The 24,375-nt window shown below is 43.2% G+C and overlaps 1 protein-coding gene and 1 non-coding gene across 2 annotated transcripts in view; both read left to right on the forward strand.

Moving 5' to 3' along the window:
- Positions 1–735: 735 nt before the first annotated feature.
- The window catches only part of TBX19 (T-box transcription factor 19), a 28,826-nt gene continuing 5,186 nt past the window's right edge, over positions 736–24,375 (forward strand). Inside the window, exons 1-6 of the mRNA XM_012783888.3 lie at positions 736–932; positions 9,481–9,745; positions 11,117–11,251; positions 14,713–14,774; positions 16,893–16,954; positions 22,387–22,575. Coding sequence (XP_012639342.3) covers positions 736–932; positions 9,481–9,745; positions 11,117–11,251; positions 14,713–14,774; positions 16,893–16,954; positions 22,387–22,575 — 910 coding nt within the window. The remainder of the gene's footprint in view (positions 933–9,480; positions 9,746–11,116; positions 11,252–14,712; positions 14,775–16,892; positions 16,955–22,386; positions 22,576–24,375) is intronic.
- LOC142869660 (U4 spliceosomal RNA) lies at positions 22,767–22,907 on the forward strand. The gene has a single exon (XR_012918240.1). It is a non-coding gene; the product is annotated as a U4 spliceosomal RNA (small nuclear RNA).

Raw genomic sequence — 24,375 nt, forward strand, 5'->3', positions numbered from 1 at the left:
TTTTCTTGCCTCCTGAGCCCTGCCCCTGGCGCGGTGGCACACACAGCATCCTCCCCTATTCTGCGGCGCTGTAGTCGCGTCTCTTGGCACGGCGCCTTTGATCTTCCAGGTACCGGCTCTGCCCGCCAGGGCCACCGCGTGTCCAGGGTGCCGGGAGCGGCTGGGGGCTCTGGCCATCCATGGCATCGGGGTAGCGGGGTGGGCATCAAGTTCATCCACTCCCCCCAGGACCCCTTCCCCCATAGGTGCCACGTGCCTTGATTTGCACACAAACATGATTTGCCTGATTGTTGCAGTCTGGGCCTGGAATAATTTTAATTAATGGGAAAATGGTCCTCAATACACCGATTAGACCTCTTCAGGTACAACAAGATAAAAGCCTGATAATTTGGATGGAGTACTCTTCTTAAACATCTACTCTAAGCTTGGCAGCCAATGGGAAAGCCGGGCTCTCCCCCACCTGATCCAATGAGTAATTAAGAGAGGGCTTTTTCTTCCCTACCTCTCCCCTCCCTTCACCCTGCTCCCCAACTCAGGCTTAACAGGTTGGTGGTATAATGTGGACACTTTAAGGGGTGTCATCCTAGGAGCTCAGGCAAGAGCCAGGGCATCTTCTCCCAGCTCGAGAGGCAGAGTCCGGCTGGTTTGACAAGCAGGCGAGTGCGGGAAGGAGGGAGCTGGGAGCAGGCAAGGTAGCTAACGGCTCCCAGCAAAGTTTGAGGGGAGCCCGTGGCCATGAGTGAGCTGGGCTCTCAGCAGACCAGCGAGGGCACTGTCTCTCGCCTGCTCAACGTGGTGGAAAGTGAGCTCCAGGCGGGGAGGGAGAAAGGCGACCCTACCGAGAAGCAACTTCAGATCATCTTGGAGGATGCACCTCTCTGGCAGCGATTCAAGGAAGTCACTAATGAAATGATCGTGACCAAGAATGGCAGGTGAGTCTATCTGCCACCTTGCTTGGGCTGGGGGGCTTAGCAAGGGAGGTGGGACCCCTTGAGTATTGAAGAGGCTGCCGCTTGTCACTCAGAGGTAGTGGGGTCTGATTAAACACGCTCATGAGAAAGGCGGTCTCGTGCGGCTTTCTCCCAGCCAACTTAATTAATTTCTCTGAGATAATCAGACAAGTGGAGGATGAAGCCACCTGTCTTACCTGCATTTTAAATAGAGAAATTCTGGGAAATTGCTATAAAGGCAAGCATGTCCCATGGGCTGGGGAAATGCACTCACATGTCAGAAAATGATCCTAAGTTTTGACTGACTGCATACCCTGATGCAGACCTGAGCTCCAACTCTGCCCAGGAGATAGGGCGAAAGTCAACTTTTTTTATTTGGAAGCTGGATGGTTCCCTCTTAAGTATAGCAAACGTACCGTGCATTTTTGACTAGTTGAAGATTGGGTGCAAAAGCCAAATTTAAGCTCATCGCCCATCACTCCATCTGCTTCCCTCGGTGTGTTTGTGGGGAGTGTTCCTGCGAGACCGGGTGTGCTTGTGATGATGCGGAAGCTGTTGCAGGAGCAGTGAATGAAACCATACGATACTGCCTTGGAGAAGAGAAGATGCCTTCTTTTCTCTCACGGCGACAAATTAGGGATTAACTGAAACTGATCTCCGCTGGCATTTCTTGGATTCTATTAAACCTAATCCTTTAAGGGGTTGTCAAGGTAATATTAGAAGCTTTCACTTAGTAGAGGAGATGCAAATATTTTGAAAGAAAATCTCACTGTCCGTAGCTTGGCCAAACTGGCTCCCAACATTCAGTTGTTGCTCACGTATCTTGGTACGTGGTTGCAAAAGCATAAAATGCTGGAAGGCATTGTCAGGACTCTAATCGTGACACCCTTGAGAGAAATGCTGCTAACAGAGAAAAGTTGGAGCCAACTGCATTTCTTTCTGGCAGGCTTTTGTCCTTGTGCAAAATGCTTTCCATTCCTGGTGTCTGGATTTTCATTTTTTTAATAAGGCACACCATAGAAAATGAACTATTTCATGTCTGTCTGGGAGAATTACGAACTTGAGAGTTGAGGCACGACATTAAAATGTTCTGTAAGTGAATGTTGTACCCGAAATAAAGGACATTTTAATAACTTGTGATTATACCAGTGGCAGGAATATCAACATTACTTGATATTTATATTTTCTCTCTCTAAATGGATTCCACACTTATTTCATATAGAAGATTTATTGCTTTTAATATTTGTATTTGTAATCATACTTGTTCCTTCTCTTGACCTGTATTTACACATTATTTTTAGACTCTTTGGTAGAAAAAAATATAAAACAAGTTTTTAATTTCAAAGAATCGTTCCAAATTCTTAATTGGATTTAGTCTCTTTCTTTCAAACATGAGTGATGATGCAATTGTAAACATTTTATTATGTCCGATAATAGGTAGAACTTTCTGTTTATTATTCTTTTTGCTTATTGGATGGTAATTACACTAATACTTAGCCTCACCCTGTTTATTTGTCTGCTCAAATGGCCGTCTATTAAAGTAAAAATAAGTATAATCACTGAATTAAAACATGGTTCTTCATCTATTTCAATAAGGAATAAATAATAAAAGTTTCTGAAACCGTTATAAAGTCTGACTTAATAATATGTTATATTGGAATGTACTTTTACCATTTAAAAAGTTTTCTCTTGGCCAGGCGCAGTGGCTCACACCTGTAATCCTAGCACTCTGGTGGGAGGATTGCTCGAGGTCAGGAGTTCGAAACCAGCCTGAGCAAGATCGCGAGACCCCGTCTCTACTATAAATAGAAAGAAATTAACTGGCCAACTAATATATATAGAAAAAATTAGCCGGGCATGGTGGCGCATGCCTGTAGTCCCAGCTACTCGGGGGGCTGAGGCAGTAGGATAGCTTGAGCCTAGGAGTTTGAGGTTGCTGTGAGCTAGGCTGACGCCACGGCACTCACTCTAGCCTGGGCAACAAAGTGAGACTCTGTTTCAAAAAAAAAAAAAAGTTTTCTCTTGCCTTTTTTCACCTACATAAATGTCCTTCATATTTAACATTTAAAATTCTTCACTCTTAAAATAATTTAATATTAACTGTGTGAAAAATAGTCTTTGTAGGAAAAAAACCTCATGTGGTCCACTTCCTTGTTCTTACCCATGATGTCCTGCTGGTGTTTGTCCTCCTCCTGTGAATGGAATATTTCTCTTAAACTCCCCTAAGGTCTCTGAATCCCTACGCTCAAGATTTTGCCAGGAGACAGAGAGGAAAGTTCCCTTTATACTTTGGAGAAGGAAGGGAAGACAAATCCCTAAGAAACTGTTGTGGTTAATAATGAATGAGCTTGGTCTGAAATTACTCTTAATCTCTGTAGTTTCTCAGATTAAACTGTTCGTAGCACTTTACCATTCCTGACATAGACATACCTTTCTTGCTTCGCCTTCTTCTTTATTCCTTTCTTCCTCCTCTCTTTTCCCCCTAACTATTTATTCCTCTGTGTCTCCTTTCTATCCATTTCCCTATGTCTGTAGACTCGAGGTGTCTCCTCCAAACCCCTGCCCAGGTAGATCTGTAGCCCTTTTCTGTGGAAAAGAATGTTCCTGGTATGTAATACCCGCCCTAGCCCTTTTCACCCGTAGGCGGTTGACTTCCTGACTTTTTAAAAAAAGCCTCAATTAGCCTTGTTTAGATCACTTCTGTCTACTTGAGGTCTCATTGTTCTGCGTAATAGCAAGTTTTGAAATAGGATAGGATGGGCTGATGAAAGAATTAAGACTCATTATCTGATGGAGATCAACTTTCATATATATAAATAGGAGGCTTGCCTCTGACAGTGATCGGAAATAGTAAAGAGAGAGGATTTTCCCTGAAAACCACAGAGTTATCCGGAAACTGGGACCCTGATGGTGGCCAGCCTACTTTCCTTCCTCTGTCCCTCCCTCCCTCCCTTCCTTTCTTCCCCTCTCCCTCCCTCCCTCTCTTCCTTCCTTCCTCCCTGTCTTTCTACTTTCCTCCATTTCTTCCCCTGCCAATTTTACTACTTCTTCCTTCCCCTTTCCTTCTTTTCTTTTCTTTCTACTCTTCTTTGTTCTATTTAAAACTTTTAGTCATTCATGTTCAGTAGTCATTCGGATGTAACAATAACAGTTATCATACCTCCTAGAGCTCACTGGGATCATTCTCCTGCATCCAGCCTGTGTTTCCTTTCATCTCCATTCTTTGAGCTAGGAACTTATAACTTTTTGTTACAGAAAAAATTCATTTCAGACTTCAGAGGCAAATAAAATTACATATCTTGTTTGCTTTGCCTGTAACATCTTCACCTAAGGAGACATTGTAATATTTCATGTGTATTTCCGTACAGTTAACTGATTTTGACTTAATTCTGATTAAATTCGCCTTGAGCAGATTTTAAGAAATTGGGAGCATTTTTCTGATATAACTGTGCATTCACTTGTCATCATAAAATAAGAGTTGGGAATCACTAAGTTTGAATTTGTTCATGATTAAAAGGTATTGTTGCAGTGACTTTGAGCTGAAGTTTGTAGTTTCCAGTGAAGGCGGTGCAAAAGGAGACAATTAAGGTTGCACATCAGGTGAATACATTTCCGTGTCCCTGTAGCCCGTGGACTTTCTCTAAACTGTACAATTACAACTTAAGAGCATCATATGCATTTGTGTGTTCTGCCTCTCACCAGATCGCCTTACTTCTCTGATGCTATTCTTCTTTTTTCTTCATTTATTTATTTTTAATTGACACCTTCTGCTATTCTCATGCCTGCTGACCTTCATGGAAATGTCACCCCTCCATGCAGGATGGGTGCCACACACACACACACACACACACACACACACACACACACACACAGACCTCTGAAAGCTGTGATGAGTTCTTGATGAGTATAGTATTGCGGGGAGATGAAGGAAGGCGTTTACAAGTGAAACGTCTTGAATTTTGCTTTTAGACGTCCCTGCTGTTCTCCCGCCTGCAAAGCCTGCCGCGTTTCTGCCCCTTTTCTTCCTGCAAAATCCCATCTCATTGCCTCCTCCAGCAGTGCTGGCTCTGAAGAGTCCCTGACGGTGAAACGAAAGCTGGAAAGCCAGCCTCAGAGCAAAAGCGAAACGAGTTTGCAGGCAAAGCCCAATCACCTGTGCTTCTTCAACACGGTTTTTCACAAGTGCTTATTTACACTGCCACATTTTCTGCAGTTTCTCCCTCTCTCTCTTACTCTCTCTTTGAAGAGACTTTTTCTCAAGGGTGGATTAAGGGAAGTTACGCTGTGAATTAAGGACTGATTTACGTATTTCTTAGGTCCTCAAAGAGATTAGAAAGTACATGGTACTTCTTAGTTCATTTGTGTAGTGAGAAAACCCGGAAATAGTTGCAAAGATCTTGGCAAATGAAATAATAAAGAAAATAAAGTGATTAATCATTCTACCATTTTTCAGATATGTCCTTCTCCTAAGAGATGGAACTCCATGGTGTCTTTATTGGTTGTTGTTTGATGTGAAAAAGTCTTCGTTCAAAGGACAAGTCTTACAGAACATCAGCGAAATCACACTGGAGAGAGACCCTATCAATGTAATAAGTGTGGGGAAAGCTTCTTAAAAAGATTATTAAGATTATATAAATGTATGGGGTATAAGTGCAATTTAGTTACATGCGTAGATTGCATAGTGTTCTAGTCAGGGCTGTTAGGGTGGCCATCAGCCGAATAACGTACGTTGTACCCAGTAAGTAATTTCTCATGATCCACCCTCTCTCACCCCCTCACCCTCTCACCCTTCCAAGTCTCCATTGTCTGTCATCCCACCCTCTACAGCCATGCGGACACACTTTTTAGCTCTCACTTAGGAGTGAGAACATGTGGTATTTGTCTTTCGGTGTCTGGCTTGTGTCACTTAAGACACAATGGAATACTACTCAGCCATAACAAAGAATGAAATCATGCCCTTTAGTTATTTTTATTATATATTATATTTACAGATTTATTGTGATATAATTCACCCAGCATACAATTCATCTATTTGAAGTGTACAGGTCAGTGGTTTTTGGTATACTCAGAGTCCTGCATCCATCTCCACAATTAATTTTAGAACATTTTTATTACTTCAGAAAGAAACCCTGTGCCCTTTAGCCATTACCTCCTCAGCTTCTGGCAATCACTAATCTACTATTTGTCTGTATGGCTTTATCTAGTCTGGATATTTCATACCTATAGAATCCTATAGTATGTGGTCTTTTGTGAATGACTTCTTTCACTTAGCGTAATGATTCCAAGGTTCATCCGTGTTGTAGCATGTATCAGTACTTCCTTCCTTTTTATTACTAAACACTACTTGATTGTATGGACATCACACATTTTGTTTATCCATTCATCCAGTTGATGGACATTTGGGTGTTCTATGTTTTGGCTATTAAGAATAATGCTGTTTGAGGCCGGGCGTGGTGGCTCACGTCTGTAATCCTAGCACTCTGGGAGGCCGAGGTGGGCGGATCGCTGTAGGTCAGGAGTTCGAAACCAGCCTGAACAAGAGCGAGACACCATCTCTACTGTAAATAGAAAGAAATTAATTGGCCAACTAATATATATAGGAAAGATGAGCCGGGCATGGTGGCGCATGCCTGTAGTCCCAGCTACTTGGGAGGCTGAGGCAGAAGGATTGCTTGAGCCCAGGAGTTTGAGGTTGCTGTGAGCTAGGCTGACGCCACGGCACTCACTGTAGCCTGGGCACTCAAAAAAAAAAAAAAAGAATAATGCTGTAGAGCTGTGTACAAATTTTTGTGTGGAACTGTTGTCATTTTTCTTGTGGTTGTGCCTAGGAGTGGAATCGCTGGCTTATATAGTAACTCCGCATTTAACCAGCTGAGGAACCTCCAGACTGTTTTCTAATGTAACCACACTCTTTTACCTCATTCCCACCAGCAATGTACGGGGTTCCAGTTTCTCTACATCCTTGCTGACACTTGTTGTTGTCTGCGTTTTACACTACAGCCACCCTCCTGGGTGTGAAGTGGCGGCTCACTGCAGTTTGGTTTTGAGTTTCTCTGTTGGCTGATCATGTTAAGCGTCTATTCTTGTGATCGTGGTTTCTTTAAAACATCATGCGTAGCTCTGAATATGGCATGAAATAAAAAAGCCATTATACATATAAATGCTGTATAGTTATTATACTATATTGTTTTATTTTTATTGTATTTTCTTCAAATCTTTTAAATCTGCATTTGGTTGAGTCTACTGATGCAGAAGCTGCAGAAACAGAGGCCCAACTGTACATGACAACTGTTACCATTAGAAAAATTATCTTGCACTAAATCATGTCTCTTTTTCCCCCTCTCCTTTTTTTGAGACAGAGTTTTGCTCTGTTGCTTTGGCTAGAGTGCTGTGGCGTCAGCCTAGCTCACAGCAACCTCAAACTCCTGGGCTCAAGTGAGCCTCCTGCCTCAGCCTCCCGAGTAGCTGGGACTACAGGCACTCGCCACCATGCCCGGCTAATTTTTTGTTTCTATTTTTGGTTGCTGGGCTATTTTTTTCTATTTTTAGTAGAGTCGGGATCTCATGCTTGCTCAGGCTGGTCTCAAACTCCTGACCTCAAGCAATGCTCCCGCCTCGGCCTCCCAGAGTGCTAGGATTACAGGCGTGAGCTGCCACGCCTGGCCTAAATCATCTCTTAAATCATGTCAGAATTACTTGAAACTTCCTCACGTTTCACATCTTGCTGTCATGCTTGAGTAGTTTCGACATTACCCCGGCAGGTTAGTTCATTCGGAGCATATGCTTTATGAGCTTTTTTAATTTTTAATTTTTTTTTTTTTTTTTTGCTTTTACATGTACTACATCATCTTGCTGAGAAAACTTTTGGTACTTTTAAACTTTAGTGTGCAAAATGACAATTATACGCATGTCACTTTTGTATTTTCTTTAAAATAAAAAATAAAGTAAAATAAACGTTAGCACTTCAGGAAAAGCACTAGACCAGCACACAGGGGCCATTTGTCCGCTTGCCTCAGGTAAATGAGCCAGACCCCTGGCTGTCAAATGACTCTCTGTGATCCCTGAAGTCATTTCTGATGCCCACTCTTATGATTTTTTGCAAATGACGTTTGTGCTTTCAGAGGCCTTCTGTTCTCTACAATTGGCTGATACTATTGAAATAGTTGAAAACCTTAAAATATATTGTAAAAGGGAATAGCTTAATCTGATATCAAGAGAAAATAATAGAGAAAAAAAAATCCTTCTATTAAAGCAGGAGGATTTTACACCACATAGCCAGCCCTCTAGAGGTAGCTCATCATTTGAGCTAACATGAAAGTACAGTCATCTCATGAAGGGAGGGGACCGCTCAGCCAAGATCTGGATTTCGGATGCATTCTCTGATGCAGTTTCCCCCCCTAGAAGTTTCATTTAATTCATATTCTTGTCCTAGCCTCCTATTTAAGTTCACTTTCTCTCCAAGACACCCTCATAAAGTTGTTGCATGAACTCAGCAAGTTAATTCATGGAAAGTGCTTGTTCCAGGGCTTTGCGCCTGCTACACGCCCTGCTGGTGTTGGCTGTCTTGCGTCATATGCAAGCCCTCCGCTGCCCAGCCCTGCGTCCGCTCCAGATCTTACCTTAGGCAGTGACTCTGGACATCGGAAGCACAAGGGACAGGAACTCTGCCTCCCTCCTGCCTGGCTGGTGGGAACCTCTTCCCTCTGCTTTTCTTTCTGGAGACAAGAAATCTAGGCAGAATGGAGAGTGACTGCTAACGGCTATGAGTTTTTTGGGGTTGGGGGGGGAGGGGGTGATGAAAATATTCTAGAATCAGATGCAAATATTTGTGAGAGTAAACTCGTGGATATTGTTCTAAAGGGTGGAAGAAGGATCGATAAAGCCAGAGCTGCACATCTCAAAAATGTGTGCCTTGGACACAGATTCCCACAAAATGCTCAGTTAAAAGATAGTTCCACTGTCACATAAGTTTAGGGCGTGCACAGGTCCACATTTTTTTTTTCGAAGGTTCTTGGCGTTCATTGTATGTTAGAGGTTCTGAGACGTCCTAGAAGAAAAGAACTTGTCTAACTGTATGGCCAACAGTTCCCTCACTTATTTTACCACATAACCTCGTTTTTTGCTATAAATGCCACGACTGTCAGGAATGGTGTTCTCGGTGAGACTGGGAAGGGCGGGGTTGGCAGCGTTAGAGCCCTGGTGGGAAATCTTTGAAGAAAAAGCTCTGTAAGGCCGGGGCATCTGACCGATAATACACCTCAAGCTTCCGGTTCCTCCTTTGTCCAATCATTACATCAGTGGTTTTCAGACTTTAAAACGGAAGACGTTTTAAAGTAAATCCCCAACATCAGATGCGTTTATAAGAAGAGGCTCTGGTGGGTTGGAGTTGGGGACGTGGGCCCCGTTTGTCTGGCCTCCCTCCGAGGGATCCCATGGACGGTCTCCTTCCGGCTGAGAGACCTCTGGACAAGGCGGGAGGTCCTCTAACGTCCCTCCCGCGGCTGAGCTTCTGCCTTGTCTTTTCTTTCAGACGGATGTTCCCTGTTCTGAAGATTAGTGTCTCCGGGCTGGACCCCAATGCCATGTACTCCCTCCTGCTGGACTTTGTCCCCATGGACAGCCACCGCTGGAAGTACGTCAACGGCGAGTGGGTGCCCGCGGGCAAGCCGGAGGTCTCCAGCCACAGCTGCGTCTACATCCACCCCGACTCCCCCAACTTCGGGGCCCACTGGATGAAAGCCCCCATCTCCTTCAGCAAGGTGAAGCTGACCAACAAGCTCAACGGAGGTGGGCAGGTACGCGCAGGTCGCCTGGCCGCCCACCCTGGCCTCCCCGCAACACCAATCAAGAAATATCAAGGGTGCATTTAGGCAATTAGAGGTGTCCTCACCAGCCTCTTCTCCCACAGAAGCCAATTATTCCCTGGAGTCCAAATGTAAACAGGAATAAACAGCTCTTAATTGCTGCTTTCAGTTTTTAATGGACTTCCTGCTGTGGAGAGAGTGAGAGAGCCGGTGGTTTACTTAATCATCAGGGCCCTTTTCATAGTTGGGTCTTGTGTGCAGGGCTTTTACCCAGCCCTGGAGGAAGATGTTCCGAGGTACCAGGGTTTTGTTATTCCCTCTCTCCCCTCTTTTTGGTGTAAGTGGCATTTTGGCAATAGACAAATACCTTCATAAAAAGCTGCTCCTAAATGAAATAATTACTACCCCGGCTTGGGCATTATGATAATTATCAATAGAATATTGAGGCAGCTTTGGTTTTTCAGAAAAAAAAAAATAATAATCCAAACAAACCTGAAATAAGGAAGGTTTTATTTAAGGCCTACAATTAGAGTAAACAAGATTTTGGGGTGCTTTCCGCTCGTTTTCTGTGGTAGGATTGTGAATTCTAGCCCGCTGTGCAAGGCTGTCAGTGACTTTATAGACCGCAGACTGCTCCTGGGGAACAGACGTGCGGCTGGGAGGGAGGGTCTGGACTCTCGTCCCAGCCTGCACGTGTGGCTCTCTCCGTGCGTGGCTGGCCGGGACCTGGGAGTCAGGTTTTAGGAGGTGGGGGTGATGCCACCCAGTCTCCGCGTTACTCAGAAGGCTCTAGTTCTTTATTGAAACAGGGAATTGAAAAGTAAATTGTTATTGCCTACCGGATTTCACAACTCGAGACTTTCCATAAACCTTTCGTTTGAATCATAAAGAGTGGATTATCTGTGACCATCAGATGATTTCATGACTCCGTAGTCACGTGTAAAATGCAGCCATGGTCAGTATTTTGAGTTATTAGGGTCCTCATATATATATAAAAAAAACCCCAAACAGTGTTATTTAATGGGTTGAAATGCACAGTATTGTGCTGAAAATAGGGGAAGGGAAACCAAGGAAGCCAGGATTTGGGCAGGAAACTGAGCACTCTGAACCCGATTCCTCTCTGGCGGCCTACCCCTCCGTCCTGCGGGGGCTTCCGTGTTACGCGCCTGGGAGCTTCTGAACCCCCTCCCCACTCATTCTCAGACGTGCAGTGGCAGTGCCGGTGACCTGGGGTTTGGCATGTGTGTCCCTAACCCGGGTGAGCGCTGAGCTTGGGAATAACCAAAGGCGCTGGCTCCACTATCACCTGCGAAACACCGGGCTTCGCTTTCTCTTCTCTCTCTTCCTCTCCCACCTCAACAGATAATGTTGAATTCTCTGCATAAGTACGAACCCCAGGTTCACATAGTGCGTGTTGGAGGTGCCCACCGCATGGTGATGAACTGCTCCTTCCCTGAGACCCAGTTCATAGCTGTGACTGCCTATCAGAATGAGGAGGTAAGTTGTGTGTGTGTGTGTGTGTGTGTGTGTGAGAATGTCACCTGGGAGAGTGTGGCAGGGTGGGTTGGGGGTCCTATGAGATGAAAGGTTTTCCAGGATTCAGATACACTCAGCAGAGATGACAGTAAACAATGGGGTAGCTGCTCTACACCTCCTCTTGCCCGTTTCCAAGAGTGTGCCCTTTTCTGGTGTCAAGAGGGCACAGTTGTGCATTCTTATAAAACTCTTGAGTTCTGTTGAAACTCAGAAGTCTTTGTTTTGGGGCCCTGATGTGCCCCTGGCCTGCACAGAGCTGGGAGTGTCTGCAGTGGGCACGACGGGGCAGGGGCTGTGGGGTCTACACTCCCCTGCTCTAGAAGCAGGTCTGTGGGAAGTGATCCAAGGTGCCGTCTCCTTTGGGTTTCATTATGCTATCTGTCCTGCTTGCTAATGTTTAATATCTGAGCACGGGTAGGTCTTTCCCTGCCCAGTAAGTTGAGCCACTCTGACTGCAAGAGCTGAGCGGTCAGCATCTGGCCTCTCTGAACTGCTTTGGGTCTGTCTCGTACCCCAGGGGTGCCCTGGCCTGCTGTTTGCCGGCAGCACCCAGAGAAGGCTAGATTCTTTTTGATTAAACTTTAACAACGTTTGAAAGGTAATATGTATTTATTTAAAAAACACACAGTAAACCAATAGTACAGAGGTATGTAAAGTAAAAATGAAAACTAAAAGGTTGACATTTTTCTTTTGCCTTTGGAATCTCACTTTCTGTGGACACTACAAATATAGCTTAGAGTGGGTTTTTTTTTCCACACATTTGCTATGCATAAATAAATGTATATGTGAATGGAGATTTCCTTACATAAATGGCTCATGTTATATACATTATTAATAAAGATTATTAATCTGCAAATTTATTTTTCCCCAATTTAACAGTGTAGGATGGATATCTTTCTATGTAAATGAATCCAGGCATATCTCTTTTTCTGTCACGCTGCAGAATTTCGATTGTATGGTTATACCATATTTCATGCAATCAGCCCCCCACCAATGGGCATTTAGGTTGTTTCCAGTTGTTTTATTTTCTATTAGAAATAATGCTGCAATGAATATCCTGGTGCTATCTATCATTATTTACTTGCACAGATGAATACCAAAAATTGGAATTGTCCTGTCAAGGGAAGTGTATGTGTATAATTTTGATAGACATTGCCAAATTGCCTCCCCCAAAAGGGCGTCTCCCACACCATTATCCACAATGGCTGTTATCAGTCTTTTCCATCTTTGACAACTCATAGGTTAAACGAAGGATATCCTTATTGTTGCTTTCATCTGTGTTTCTTTACTTGGAGGATTGAAAAGACAGAGTTTGGGCTGCCACCCAGCCAAATGAGTCAGACTCTCCAAGGACGGTGCCCAGAGCCTGTAGTTTTTTTTTTTTTTTTTTTGTTTTTTTTTTTGAGACAGAGTCTCGCTTTGTTGCCCAGGCTAGAGTGAGTGCCGTGGCGTCAGCCTAGCTCACAGCAACCTCAAACTCCTGGGCTCGAGTGATCCTTCTGCCTCAGCCTCCCGGGTAGCTGGGACTACAGGCATGCGCCACCATGCCTGGCTAATTTTTTATATATATATATATCAGTTGGCCAATTAATTTCTTTCTATTTATAGTAGAGATGAGGGTCTCGCTCTTGCTCAGGCTGGTTTTGAACTCCTGACCTTGAGCAATCCGCCCGCCTCGGCCTCCCAAGAGCTAGGATTACAGGCGTGAGCCACAGCGCCCGGCCCAGAGCCTGTAGTTTTAAGAGTCTCCCTAGAGGAATCTAGGGGTCACCTGAGTTTGGAAACTACTGCCTTAAGTGTCTACAGGTGAAATTAAGTTGCAGCTTTAACTCACATCACAGATGTAGAGAGAAAATGTAATTTCTTTTCTATAAGTAAGTTGACCTCTTGGCAGAGCTCTTGCAGCTTGCCAAAGGGACAGAAACGAGCTCTCTGATGAACAGTCCCGCAGCCGGTGGCCAGCGGTGGCCAGTCTTTGTAGGACAACGTCACTCTGTTTCTCAGACAGTCCTCCCCCCTCCCTCCCAGCATTCCCTCCTGGGCTGCAGTCTCAGTGTGTGAGGGGTCTCTGTGACGCTGGGAGTTGGGGAGGTCTAGAGACCACGTCCTAGCCTCCTCTGGCCTCCAGGCAAGGCCCCTGCCCGCTTGCCTGCTGCTGGCACTCTCGGTCGGTGGCGGCTGAACTTGCCACTTGGCTGCTGGCTTGGCGAACAGTCAGGAGCTTCCCCTCCCCACAGGTGCTGGACCTTCTCGCTGAGCCACCTGACTGGCCATGGCAACCCCTCCAGCAGGCTCCCCGTCCTGACTCGGCTGGCTGTGTCTGGGTCTTAAACATGCCCCGTGGCAATCAAGCTCTGGAAAATCAAGCCCCAGAGCCTCCCTCTGCCAGCCATGTTTCCCTGCCAACTCGACCAGATGCACCCTGAGAGGCCGGCAGGTGGCTTGGAGGGGGGAGGCCCAAACCTCCCTCCCAGCTCAACCTCTCCAGGTTTAAGCCAAGAGAAGGGCCAGGTCATACCTATTGGACCCCAAACCTCTCCTCCCTCTTTTTCCTATTTCCTCCCACAAGCTCTGGGCCAGAAAGAGTTGGGTTTTTATTTTGCTTTTCTTCCTTCCACCAGAGAACAGCCAAGTCTCAGGCCTTTGCTGACATAAACACTCTTCTTAATGTTTGTTCCAGCCTCAAATATTTGTTGGGCATGACAACAAATGTTGGGCTGGGTATTGTTCTAGATGCTGAGACTACTGCAACGAATAGTCCCAGCAACGAATAGGTACAGCAGATGAGTACCCTGTCCTCAAGGCCCTTACATCCCGGGGGGGAGAGAGAAAACCAAATATTTCTCTATCTCTGCCTCTGACGTTCTCTGACATCATCTTAGTCAGATGGCTCTGACTAAAGGGGGTGGCGAGGGGATAGGGGATGTGGGCGATAGTTTGTGTTTGCATAGACACTGCCCAATGGGCAAGTGATTGCTTAAGAGTGAGGGAATCGACTATAGACCACACTCTCCAGGAGAGGCGGGATCACTCCTGTGCTCCTCTCCACGGTGCTCCAAGTGACTAGAAAGGCAACATGTGCCAGGGGCTCCATGAATGTTGAAGAAAATGAATAAATGAATAAAGCAATGAATGCTAGATTCAGCACAGAGGGCTTTGCTCATTTCTAACGCTTTGCCCTTTCTTTTCTCACTTTACGCGGCATCTGGTGTTTCACCACATGCCACAATAAAATGTTTTTTGTTGGAGACAGTGCGACAGTGTTTTAGTGTAGGAGTCAGCAAAGAACCATGGAGAGGAGAGGGAAAAAAAACCCAGAGGGAATTTTCCTGGTTTTATATAAATTCACAGGGGAAGACAAAGAGTTCTGTCTGCCCATGTGTCCTGGTTTCACTAACACTTCTTGTCTTTGTAAATGCAAGATAACGGCTCTCAAAATCAAGTACAACCCTTTTGCCAAAGCCTTCTTGGATGCCAAGGAAAGGTGAGTAGAGAAATTTCAGTAAAATCTTATGGGTTGACTTATGCAAATGTGAAATGTATGATCATCTTGAAAGGAACTAGACAAGTAGCATGTTATCTTTGTTGGAAAATATGCTTTCAATGTGCATTTCAATATTCAACAAGAGAGGGCAGACACCTGCACTCGAATGTTTATAGCAGCACAATTCATAATTGCAAGGCTGTGGAAACAGCCCAAGTGCCCATCAATCCAAGACTGGATTAATAAAATGTGGTATATGTATACCATGGAGTACTATTCAGCTCTAAGAAACAATGGTGATATAGCACATCTTATATTTTCCTGGTTAGAGCTGGAACCCATACTATTAAGTGAAGTTTCCCAAGAATGGAAAAACAAGCACCACATATACTCACCAGCAAATTGGTATTAACTGAACAGCACCTAAGTGGTCACATAGGTACTGCAGTAATAGGGTATTGGGCAGGGGGGAGGGGGGGCGGGTATATACATATATAATGAGTGAGTTGTGCACCATCTAGGGGATGATCATGCTGGAGACTCAGACTTGTGGGGGGAGGGGGGAAAATGGGCATTTATTGAAACCTTAAAATCTGTACCCCCATAATATGCCAAAATAAAAAAAAAAGTGAAAAAAAAAAAAAAGAGAGGGCAAAGGGGAGGAAGACAAGTGGGCTTGGCTATAAAAGGGCAACAGGAGGGACCCTTATGGTGATGGAAATGATCAGTATCTTGGCTGTGTCCACGTAAATATTCTGGTTGTGATACTATAGTTTTGAAAGTTATTCCCATTGGGGAAAACTGGGTAAAAGCTACAAGGAAGCTCTCTGTATTATTTCTTACAGCTGCATGTGAGTCTCAAAAAATGTTGTCTCAAAAAATCCATCTAATGGAAAAACATATTCAACAAAATCAACAAACTTCAACCAAATCATAATTATCTGCTTATACTACAGGATCCAGGAGAACCTTTAACGAGCAGTGTTTTGTTGGCTCTGTTTTGAAAGCAGCACAGTCCAATTTAAAAAATAATTAACTGATTTAGATTTATCATAATCAACTCTGCCCTTCTCCTAATTACTTATAAGTAGTATAGTCTTAATAAGTTTTTTTAAAACTACACTTAGCCTAGGAAAGGTGAGGAATGGAGGGAGGTCCACATTTCTTGGGGGAGGAAAGAAGCTGGAGACTTTGGGGGTGTGTGTGAGTGATAACTCTGCCACTTTGGCCCAGTGACTTGACTTGCCATCTCTGAGTCTTTCTTTTCCATCACAGGACAAAACAAAAGATAATGGTTCGTATCATTGTCTTTTCTATTGACAAGGCCTAGTGTACAAATATGATTACCTTTGAAGTGTTCAACTGTATTGCCTGAATTTTAAATTTTTTCAATATTACCTTAAAGGCTCTGATGAGACTTTGGATGAATGGACAGATGTTTGTAATGATATGTCACCCGTCCTGTTCAATATTCAAATATCTTGATGCCGGATAAGATGTAATTATAACTTTTTCAGCTAACAAAAGGCCTAAAGAGCAAGCCGGTATGTGAGATAACAGAATCTAGACTCAAAACGATAGGAGCACGGTCTACTACAAAGAATTTAGGACTGTGGCTGAGAGGTCCTGCGTCTTCCCTCTGTCTTTCTTCCCCGGTTGTTTGCTCTGGGATAAATCAGTTTACCTCCCTGAGACCCACTTTTCTAATCTTCGAAATTAGAAAAGTATAATAATATTGCCCTCACAGGGTTGCTGGTGGGTGGAACATACCCGTATGCTGGAATGTGTGTCTGACGTCCTGTGCGAATCTCAGGACTTGCTTGAACCCCGCCAGGCAGGAGCAATGGCTGGGGATCCGTCAGATCAAAGTAAACAGGGCTAGCTGTGCTATGGTGAAGAGGGGTAAATGTGAAATTGCAGCTCGGAGAGCCATCGCACAGGTAGGGACGGTGTCCTGGAGGCAGGAGGATGGCGGAAGGACAGCAGCTTTGAGAAAAAGGTGTTTGGTTTTCTTATTCCAAGAAATAGATTGCTTTCCAAAGGGAATTTTGGGTGTGCTTTATGCTGCACCTGGACAATAAGGTAGATGACCATGGTGCCCTTTTGTTACTCTTTCAGGAATCACCTAAAAGACGTTCCAGAGGCTGTATCGGAGAGCCAGCATGTGGCCTATTCTCACTGTGAGTTGGGTGCACGGGAGGGGGCAGGTGTGGGGTCACACTGGGAATGATCTCCCGCCACACTCGGACTTGTTGCCTGTCCCGGCTGCTTAAGGTCTGTTCCAGAGTGACACCCAGCAAGTTATTCCTTCTGCTCCACATAAGTTTATGCCCTTTCCAGAATTCCCAGAATTCCTTTCTGTTTTCCCAGGTGGTCATTGGCTTAGGGAGCTTAAACAAATTTTAGGCAGGAGATAAGATTGAGAATGATGAATTTCTTAGACTCTAGTTTTTATTTTTTTAAATATCGGTAATTATACATAAAGTTGTCTATAGGGTGCATGTGATGTTTTGATACAGGCATACAATGTGAATTAATCAAATCAGGGCAGTTGGGATATCCATCACCTCAGGAGTTTTTCATTTCTTAGTGTTAGGAACATTCCCATTCCACTCTTTTAGTTATTTTAAAGTATACCCCAACTTATTATTGATTCTGGTCACTTTATTGTGCTATCAAATATTGTTTATTCTATCTAATTATCTAACTATATTTTTGTGCCCATTAGCCAACCCTACTTTATTTCCCCTCCCTGCTGCCATTACCAGCCTCTGGTAACCATCATTCTATTCTCTGACTCCATGAGATGAATTGTTTTTAATATGAACCTCTTATATATGAATGAGAACTTGAGAGATTTGTCTTTCTGTGCTTGGCTTATTTCACTTAACATAATGTTCTCCAGTTCCATCCAAGTTGCTGCAAATCCTTTTTTCTGGTTATGTGGTATTCCACTGTGTATATGTGCCATGATTATTTCTTCTTCTTTTTTTTTTTTTTTTGTAACATTTTTTCCTTTTTTTATGAATGGGTGGGGGCTTGTGGGGAGGGGTGTTCCATTGCCTTGTTTTTGTATTGTTGTTGTTGAAACAGAGTTTCACTCTGTCACCCTGGGTAGAGTGCAGTGACATCATTGTAGCTCACTGCAACCTTGAACTCCTAGGCTCTAAGTAATCCTGCTGCCTCAGCCTCCCAGGTAGCTGGGACTCCAGGCGTGAGCTGCAGTGCCCAGCTGTTTTTTTTTTTTTTTTTTTTGTCTTTCATTTTGGTAGAGACAGGATCTCACTCTTGCTTAGGCTATTCTCGAACTCCTGAACTCAAGCAATTCTCCTGCCTCAGCCTCCCAGAGTGCTAGGATTATAGGTGTGAGCCACCGTGCCTGGCCTGTACCGTAATTTCTTTATCCATTCTTCTGTTGATGGACACTTAGGTTGATTCTAAATCTTGGCTATTGTGAATAGTGCTGCAATAAACATGGGGTGTGGATTTCTTTTCGATATACTGAATTCCTCTCCTTTGTATATATAGCCAGCAGTGGGATTGCTGAGTCATAAGGTCTGATTACCTTATGACTGAAGGTAGTTTTAGTAAAACTACCTTTTAGTTTTTGGAGGAACTTCCATACTGTTTTCCACAGTGGTTGCACTAATTTACATTCCCACCAAGAGTGTACTAGGGTTCCCCTTTCTTCATATCCTCATCATCATTCATTATTGCCTACCTTTTTGATAAAAGCTATTTTAACTGCTGTGAGATGATATGGCATTGGATTTTTGATTTGCATTTCTCTGATGACTAATAATGTTGAACGTTTTTTTCATATACCTGTTGACTATTTGTATGTCTTCTTTTGAGAAATGTCTATTCAGATCCTTTGCCCATTTTAAATTGCATTATTTGATTTTTTTCCTCCTGCAATGTTGGAGCTCTTTATATATATTCTAGTTATTTGTCCCATGTCAAGTGGGTAGTTTGCAGATATTTTCTCCCATTCTGTGGGATTGTCTCTTCTCTTCATTGATTGTTTCCTTTGCAGTGCAGAAGCTTTTTAGCTTGATATGGTTCTGTTTGTCCAATTTTGCTTTGATTGCCTGTGCTTTGTGGGTATTACTCAAGAAGTCCTTGCCTAAACCAATGCCCTGAGTGGGTGTGATGGTTCATGTCTGTAATCCTAGCACTCTGGGAGGCAGAGGTAGGAGGATCACTTGAAGTTAGGAATTGGAGACCAGCCTGAGCAAGAGTGAGATCCCATCTCTACTAAAAATAGAAAAACTTAGACGGGCAAGGTTGCATGCACCTGTAGTACCAGCTACTCTGGAGGCAGAGGCAGGAGGAGCCCAGGAGTTTGAGGTTGCTGTGAGCTAGGCTGATGCCATGGCACTCTAGCCTGGGCTCTGTCTCAAAAAAAAAAAAAAAAAAAAAAAAGAGAGAGAAAGAAAGAAAGAAAAGAAAAGAAACCAATATCCTGAAGTATTTCCCTACTGTTTTATTTTAGTAGTTTCATAATTTCAGGTCTTAGATTTAAGTATTTAATACATTTTGATTTGATTTTTGTATATGGTGAGAGATAAGGGTCTAGTGTCATTCTTTTGCATATAGATATCCAATTTTCCCAACACCATTTATTGAAGAGATCATCCTTTCATCACTGTATGTTCTCGGCATCTTTGTTGAAGATAAGTTCACTATAGATGTGTGGATTTATTTTTGGGTTCTCTACTCTGATCCATTGGTTTGTGTGTCTGCTTTTATGTCAATACCATGCTGTTTTGGTTACTATGGCTCTGTAGTATAATTTGAAATCAGGTAATGTGTTTCCTCCAGTTTTTCTCTTTTTGTTCAAAATGGCTTTGGCAATTCAGGGTCTTTGGTGGTTCCATATAAATTTTAGGATTTTTTTTTTATTTCTGTGAAGAATGTAATTGATATTTTGATGGGGATTGTATTGAATTTGTAGATTACTTTGTGTAGTATGGACATTTTAACAATGTTGATTTTTCCAATCCATGAGTATGGAATATTTTTCCCTTTTGTATGTCCTTTTCTATTTTTTATCAATGTTTTACATTTTTGTTATTGGGGTCTTTCATTTTTTTGGTCAAGTTTATTCCTAGGTATTTTATTTTATTTGTAGTTATTGCAAATGGGATTATTTTCTTGGTTTCTTTTTCACATTGTTTACTGTTGGCATACAGAAATGCTCAGTAGCATTTTGTATGTTGATTTTGTATTCTGCAACTTTACTGAATTTGTTTATTGGTTCTAATTGTATTTTTGTGGAGTCTTTAGGTTTTTCTAGATATAAGATCATATTATCTGCAAACAAAGATAATTTGACTTCTTCCTTCCCAATTTGCATGCCTTTTATGTTTTTCTCTTGTCTGATTGCTCTAGCTAGAACTTCCAGTACTATGTTGAGTAACAGTGGTGAAAGTGGGCATCCTTGTCTTGTTTTAGATTTTAGAATAAAGGCTTTCAGCTTTTCCCCATTCAGTATGAGACTAGCTGTGAGTGTATCATATATGGCATTTATAATATTGCGGTATGTTCCTTCTATACCTAGTTTTTTGAGAGTTTTAATCATGAAGTGGTGTTGAATTTTATCAGATGCTTTTTCAGCATCAATTGAAATGATCATATGGTTTTTGTCCTTTGTTCTGTTGATAACATGTATCGCATTGATTGATTTTTGTATATTGAACCATCCTTGCATGCCTGAGATGAATCCCATTTGATCATGATGAACAATCTTTTTAATGTATTGTAGAAATCAGTTTGCTGGTATTTTGTTGAGGATTTTTGCATCTATGTTCATCAGAGATATTGGCACATAGTTTTCTTTTTTTGTTGTGCCTTTGGTTTTGGTATCAGGGTGATAAAGGCCTCATAGAATGAGTTTGGGAATAACCCTTCCTCCTCGATTTTTTGGAATAGTTTTTGGATTGGCCTTAGTTCTTTTTTGAATGGCTGGAGAATTCAGCAATAAATTCATTGGGTCCTAGACTTATCCATGATGGGAAACCTTTTATTACTGCTTCTATCTCATTTCTTGTTATTGGTTTATTCAGGTTTTGCGTTTCTTCTTGGTTCTTGGTAGGTTGTATGTGTGTAGGAATTTATTCAGAAAATTATCCAATTTTCTCCTAGGTTTTCCAAGTTCTTGTCATATATATGCAATGTGCAGAACTGCACTGTTTCAAAATTTATGTGTTATAATCTCAGCAGATTTCTTGTGGGGTGTGTGTGTATATATTTTGTTTGTTTGCTTGTTTGTTTGTTTGTTTTGAGATGGAGTCTCGCTCTATCACCTGGACTAGAGTGCCATGGTGTCACCCTAGCTCACAGCAACCTCAAACTCCTGGGCTTCAGTGATCCTCTTGCCTCAGCCTCCTGAGTAGCTGGGGCTATAGGCATATGCCACCACACCCAGCTAGTTTTTTATAGTTTTAGTAGAAACGGGGTCTCACACTTGCTTAGGCTGGTCTCAAACTCCTGATCTCAAGTGATCCTATCACCTTGGCCTCCCAGAGTGCTAGGATTACAGTTGTGAGCCACCATGCCCAGCCTTGAGTTGTGTATATTATGTGCTACAAACTGAGTGGTCCTGAGGGGCCATTGCCTGGTTTTGCCCTCTGGACACCTGAATATTGATAGGTAAGGACCCCTTGTGCCATAGGTTTATAGAACAATGGGAAAATGAGGATGATAAGAGGATTTGTTGAGAGTGACTGTAATATGAATTCTGTACAATTGTTTACTTATACTTAAAAAGCAAAGATAGTAGATTCTAATACCAAGATCCATTTCCTCATTGTTGAAGCCCAGGTAATAATGCCTAGTCAGTATTGTTAAGGAATAGCTTTGGTCCTGTCTGAGTCCCCATCTGTGCATCTCTCAGCTAAGATCTGGTCAGTAAGAGCACATGCTTCTTATTTCAGGGCCTGCACTACTAAGTCTCAGTCCCATTAACTCATTCTGTATAGAATCGTCACTAACTAATTTCTATGAAGTATTTTGCAGCCTTTTGAAAAATTCTGCAAAATGCTTGCTGTCAAGGTGTGCTAGGCCAGCTCCTTCTCTCTCTTTGTGCTATGAGAATTCTATTTGTGGAGAGTGATGGGAGTGATTATGCTCTGTCTTGCTTGGAGTAAGAACTGAAGACACCTTCCTACTAGGCAGAAATAGAGAGGCCTCTGCTCTTACTGTGTAACCACACCGGACATTCCCTAGTAGCTGTAGGTCAGTGAGTTACATGTCCATTTAATGCCTCCTAGACTGGCTTTCATTTTAATTAAATTAAGTCAGAAGCAACTTAACTTTTGCATTTTTGTTAACTTCAGGTTCAGATTGGCATAGCTACATTCCAGTGTTCCTTAAGGGGTTTTCCACCCTTGGACAGGGTCCTTTGATAGGACTGGTCTTGCACCTGCAGAGAGGCTGAGTTACCTGCTTGTGGGCAAGGGCAGCCGCAGCTGGGCTGGGGGCACCCCACGCAGGAAGGCATCAGTGTCACAAGAACTGTATTAGTAGCTGCACAAAACAGCCAGTCACTTGAGTTTTGATGTGGAAGTTCACAGACTCAGTCTCTGCGTCTTCCTCTTTTCTGTTCCAGTGGGAGGCTGGATCTTTTCCAATCCAGATGGCGTGTGCCCTGCAGGAAACACCAACTACCCGTACGCTGCTCCTTTGCCTCTGCCTGCCCCCCACCCGCACCACGGCTGTGAGCACTACTCGGGCCTCCGGGGACACCGGCAGGCCCCCTACCCTTCTGCGTACATGCATAGAAACCACGCTCCCTCTGGTGTGTGATCTGCTAATTAAACTCTTGGGGTGTGGGCTGGGGTGGGGGGCAGGGGGAGAAGGGGATGAACAGCTAATAAAAGAAGTGTCTGAAGGTGGAACCCATTTCATCTAAAATGCATATCTAATATTATTGTATATTATTACTTCTATGTTTTATTATTATTTTATGTATTAATATTTGATGATCTCAGTTTTGCGCAATGGCAGTATCGTAGCCAGTGAGGTTTATCTGAGATGCAATTATTGCTAATTGAAAAGTTTCCCTAATACCCCGACATGACAACTTGAAGTATAGTCAGCATTGGCAATTTTTGACAGTCTCTACAGAGACTGAATTAAAAAAAAAAGAAATAAAAGTAAAAATAAATTATAAAAAAATATTTTATGAACTGGTTATAACAGTCTTAGTGTTTTACAATTATTTCATAAAACACTCAGTCTCCTGGTTTCCAACGGGTGTGAAAGGCCAGGGTGGTGATGTACTGAGTGGTTTCAGGTTCATCTCTAAAAGCCAAGCCAAATTGAGTGGGTCTAAGACACTCAGTTCACGTAGCCTTCACGTGGCCATTTTCTGCTGTTGCATTCACGGCTCAGTCCAGGGAATACTGGGTCCAGTGTTGGAGAACTATTAGGAAGGTTTCTTCTAATAGTTCAGGCCTCAGCTTGATTCAGCTGGAGACATGCAAACCCAACTATAATTTTTGCAGTCTGATAGTTTATTTAAGTTAACGCTATTGTCTATGTGCTTTTTTTCCTCATTGACTGCTGCCTGTCTACCTTAGCCTTGTGAAAGCTTCCTAGACCTTGCCTAGTTATTAGATTTGTAGGAAGAAAGGAGAAATGATAACAAAAGTTAATTTTTCATTAAATTATTTATGCAGGTTGGGCATGGTGGCTCACGTCTGTAATCCTAGCACTCTGGGAGGCCAAGGCAGGAGGATCGCTTATGGTCAGAAGTTTGAGATCAGCCTGAGCAAGAATGAGACCCTGTCTTTACTAAAAATAGAAAAAATTAGCTGGGTGTGGTGGCACATGCCTGTAGTCCCAGCTACTAGGGAGGCCAAGGCAGGAGGATTGCTTGAGCCAGGAATTTGAGGTTGCAGTGAGCTAGACTGATGCCGCAACACTCTAGCCTAGGTGAACAACAACAACAACAACAACAAAAAGTTATTCATGCAACAAATATTTATTGAGGACCAACTATATGCCAGGCTTTGTTTTAGGCACATAAAAAATGGGCAAATACCCTACCTTTATGGAGATTCTATACCAATGTGAAGAGATTGACACTAAAGCAAGTAAAGTTCGTGGCATGGGACATGGTGAAGAGTGTTTAGGTTCCAGCCTCCTTCCTTCTTCAGGGACACCCCGAACTCTGCATTGGTAGAGGGCTTTCCTGGTCACCAGCTACTGTCACTATGTTCCTTAGCCTGCCACTGCCGGCGACCTCAACAGCTGCTGCCAGGAGGGGAGAAAATGTAGCTTAACGATATCAGAACTGAGCAGTGTCTCACTCGACTTCCTGGTTCTTTCCTGTAGTCATCACCCAGAGCGTGCCGTCTGAGCACCTGCGATGCACCAGGTTGCTACAGGCAGTGAGGGCAGGAAGGTGATTAAGACACAGTTTCTTCCCTGGAGGAGCTCAGGCCTACACAAATACATAAATAAGGAATCATAATACAATGTCATGAGCTCTGATGGGGTCCTCGGACCTGCAGCATCACCTAGAATCTTGTTAGAAAAGTAGACTCTCAGGTTGTCCTCCTGAATCGGAGTCTGCACTTTAAGAATATCCCCA

This window comes from Microcebus murinus, chromosome 2 (assembly GCF_040939455.1).
Source record: "Microcebus murinus isolate Inina chromosome 2, M.murinus_Inina_mat1.0, whole genome shotgun sequence".
Taxonomy (NCBI): Eukaryota; Metazoa; Chordata; class Mammalia; order Primates; family Cheirogaleidae; genus Microcebus; species Microcebus murinus.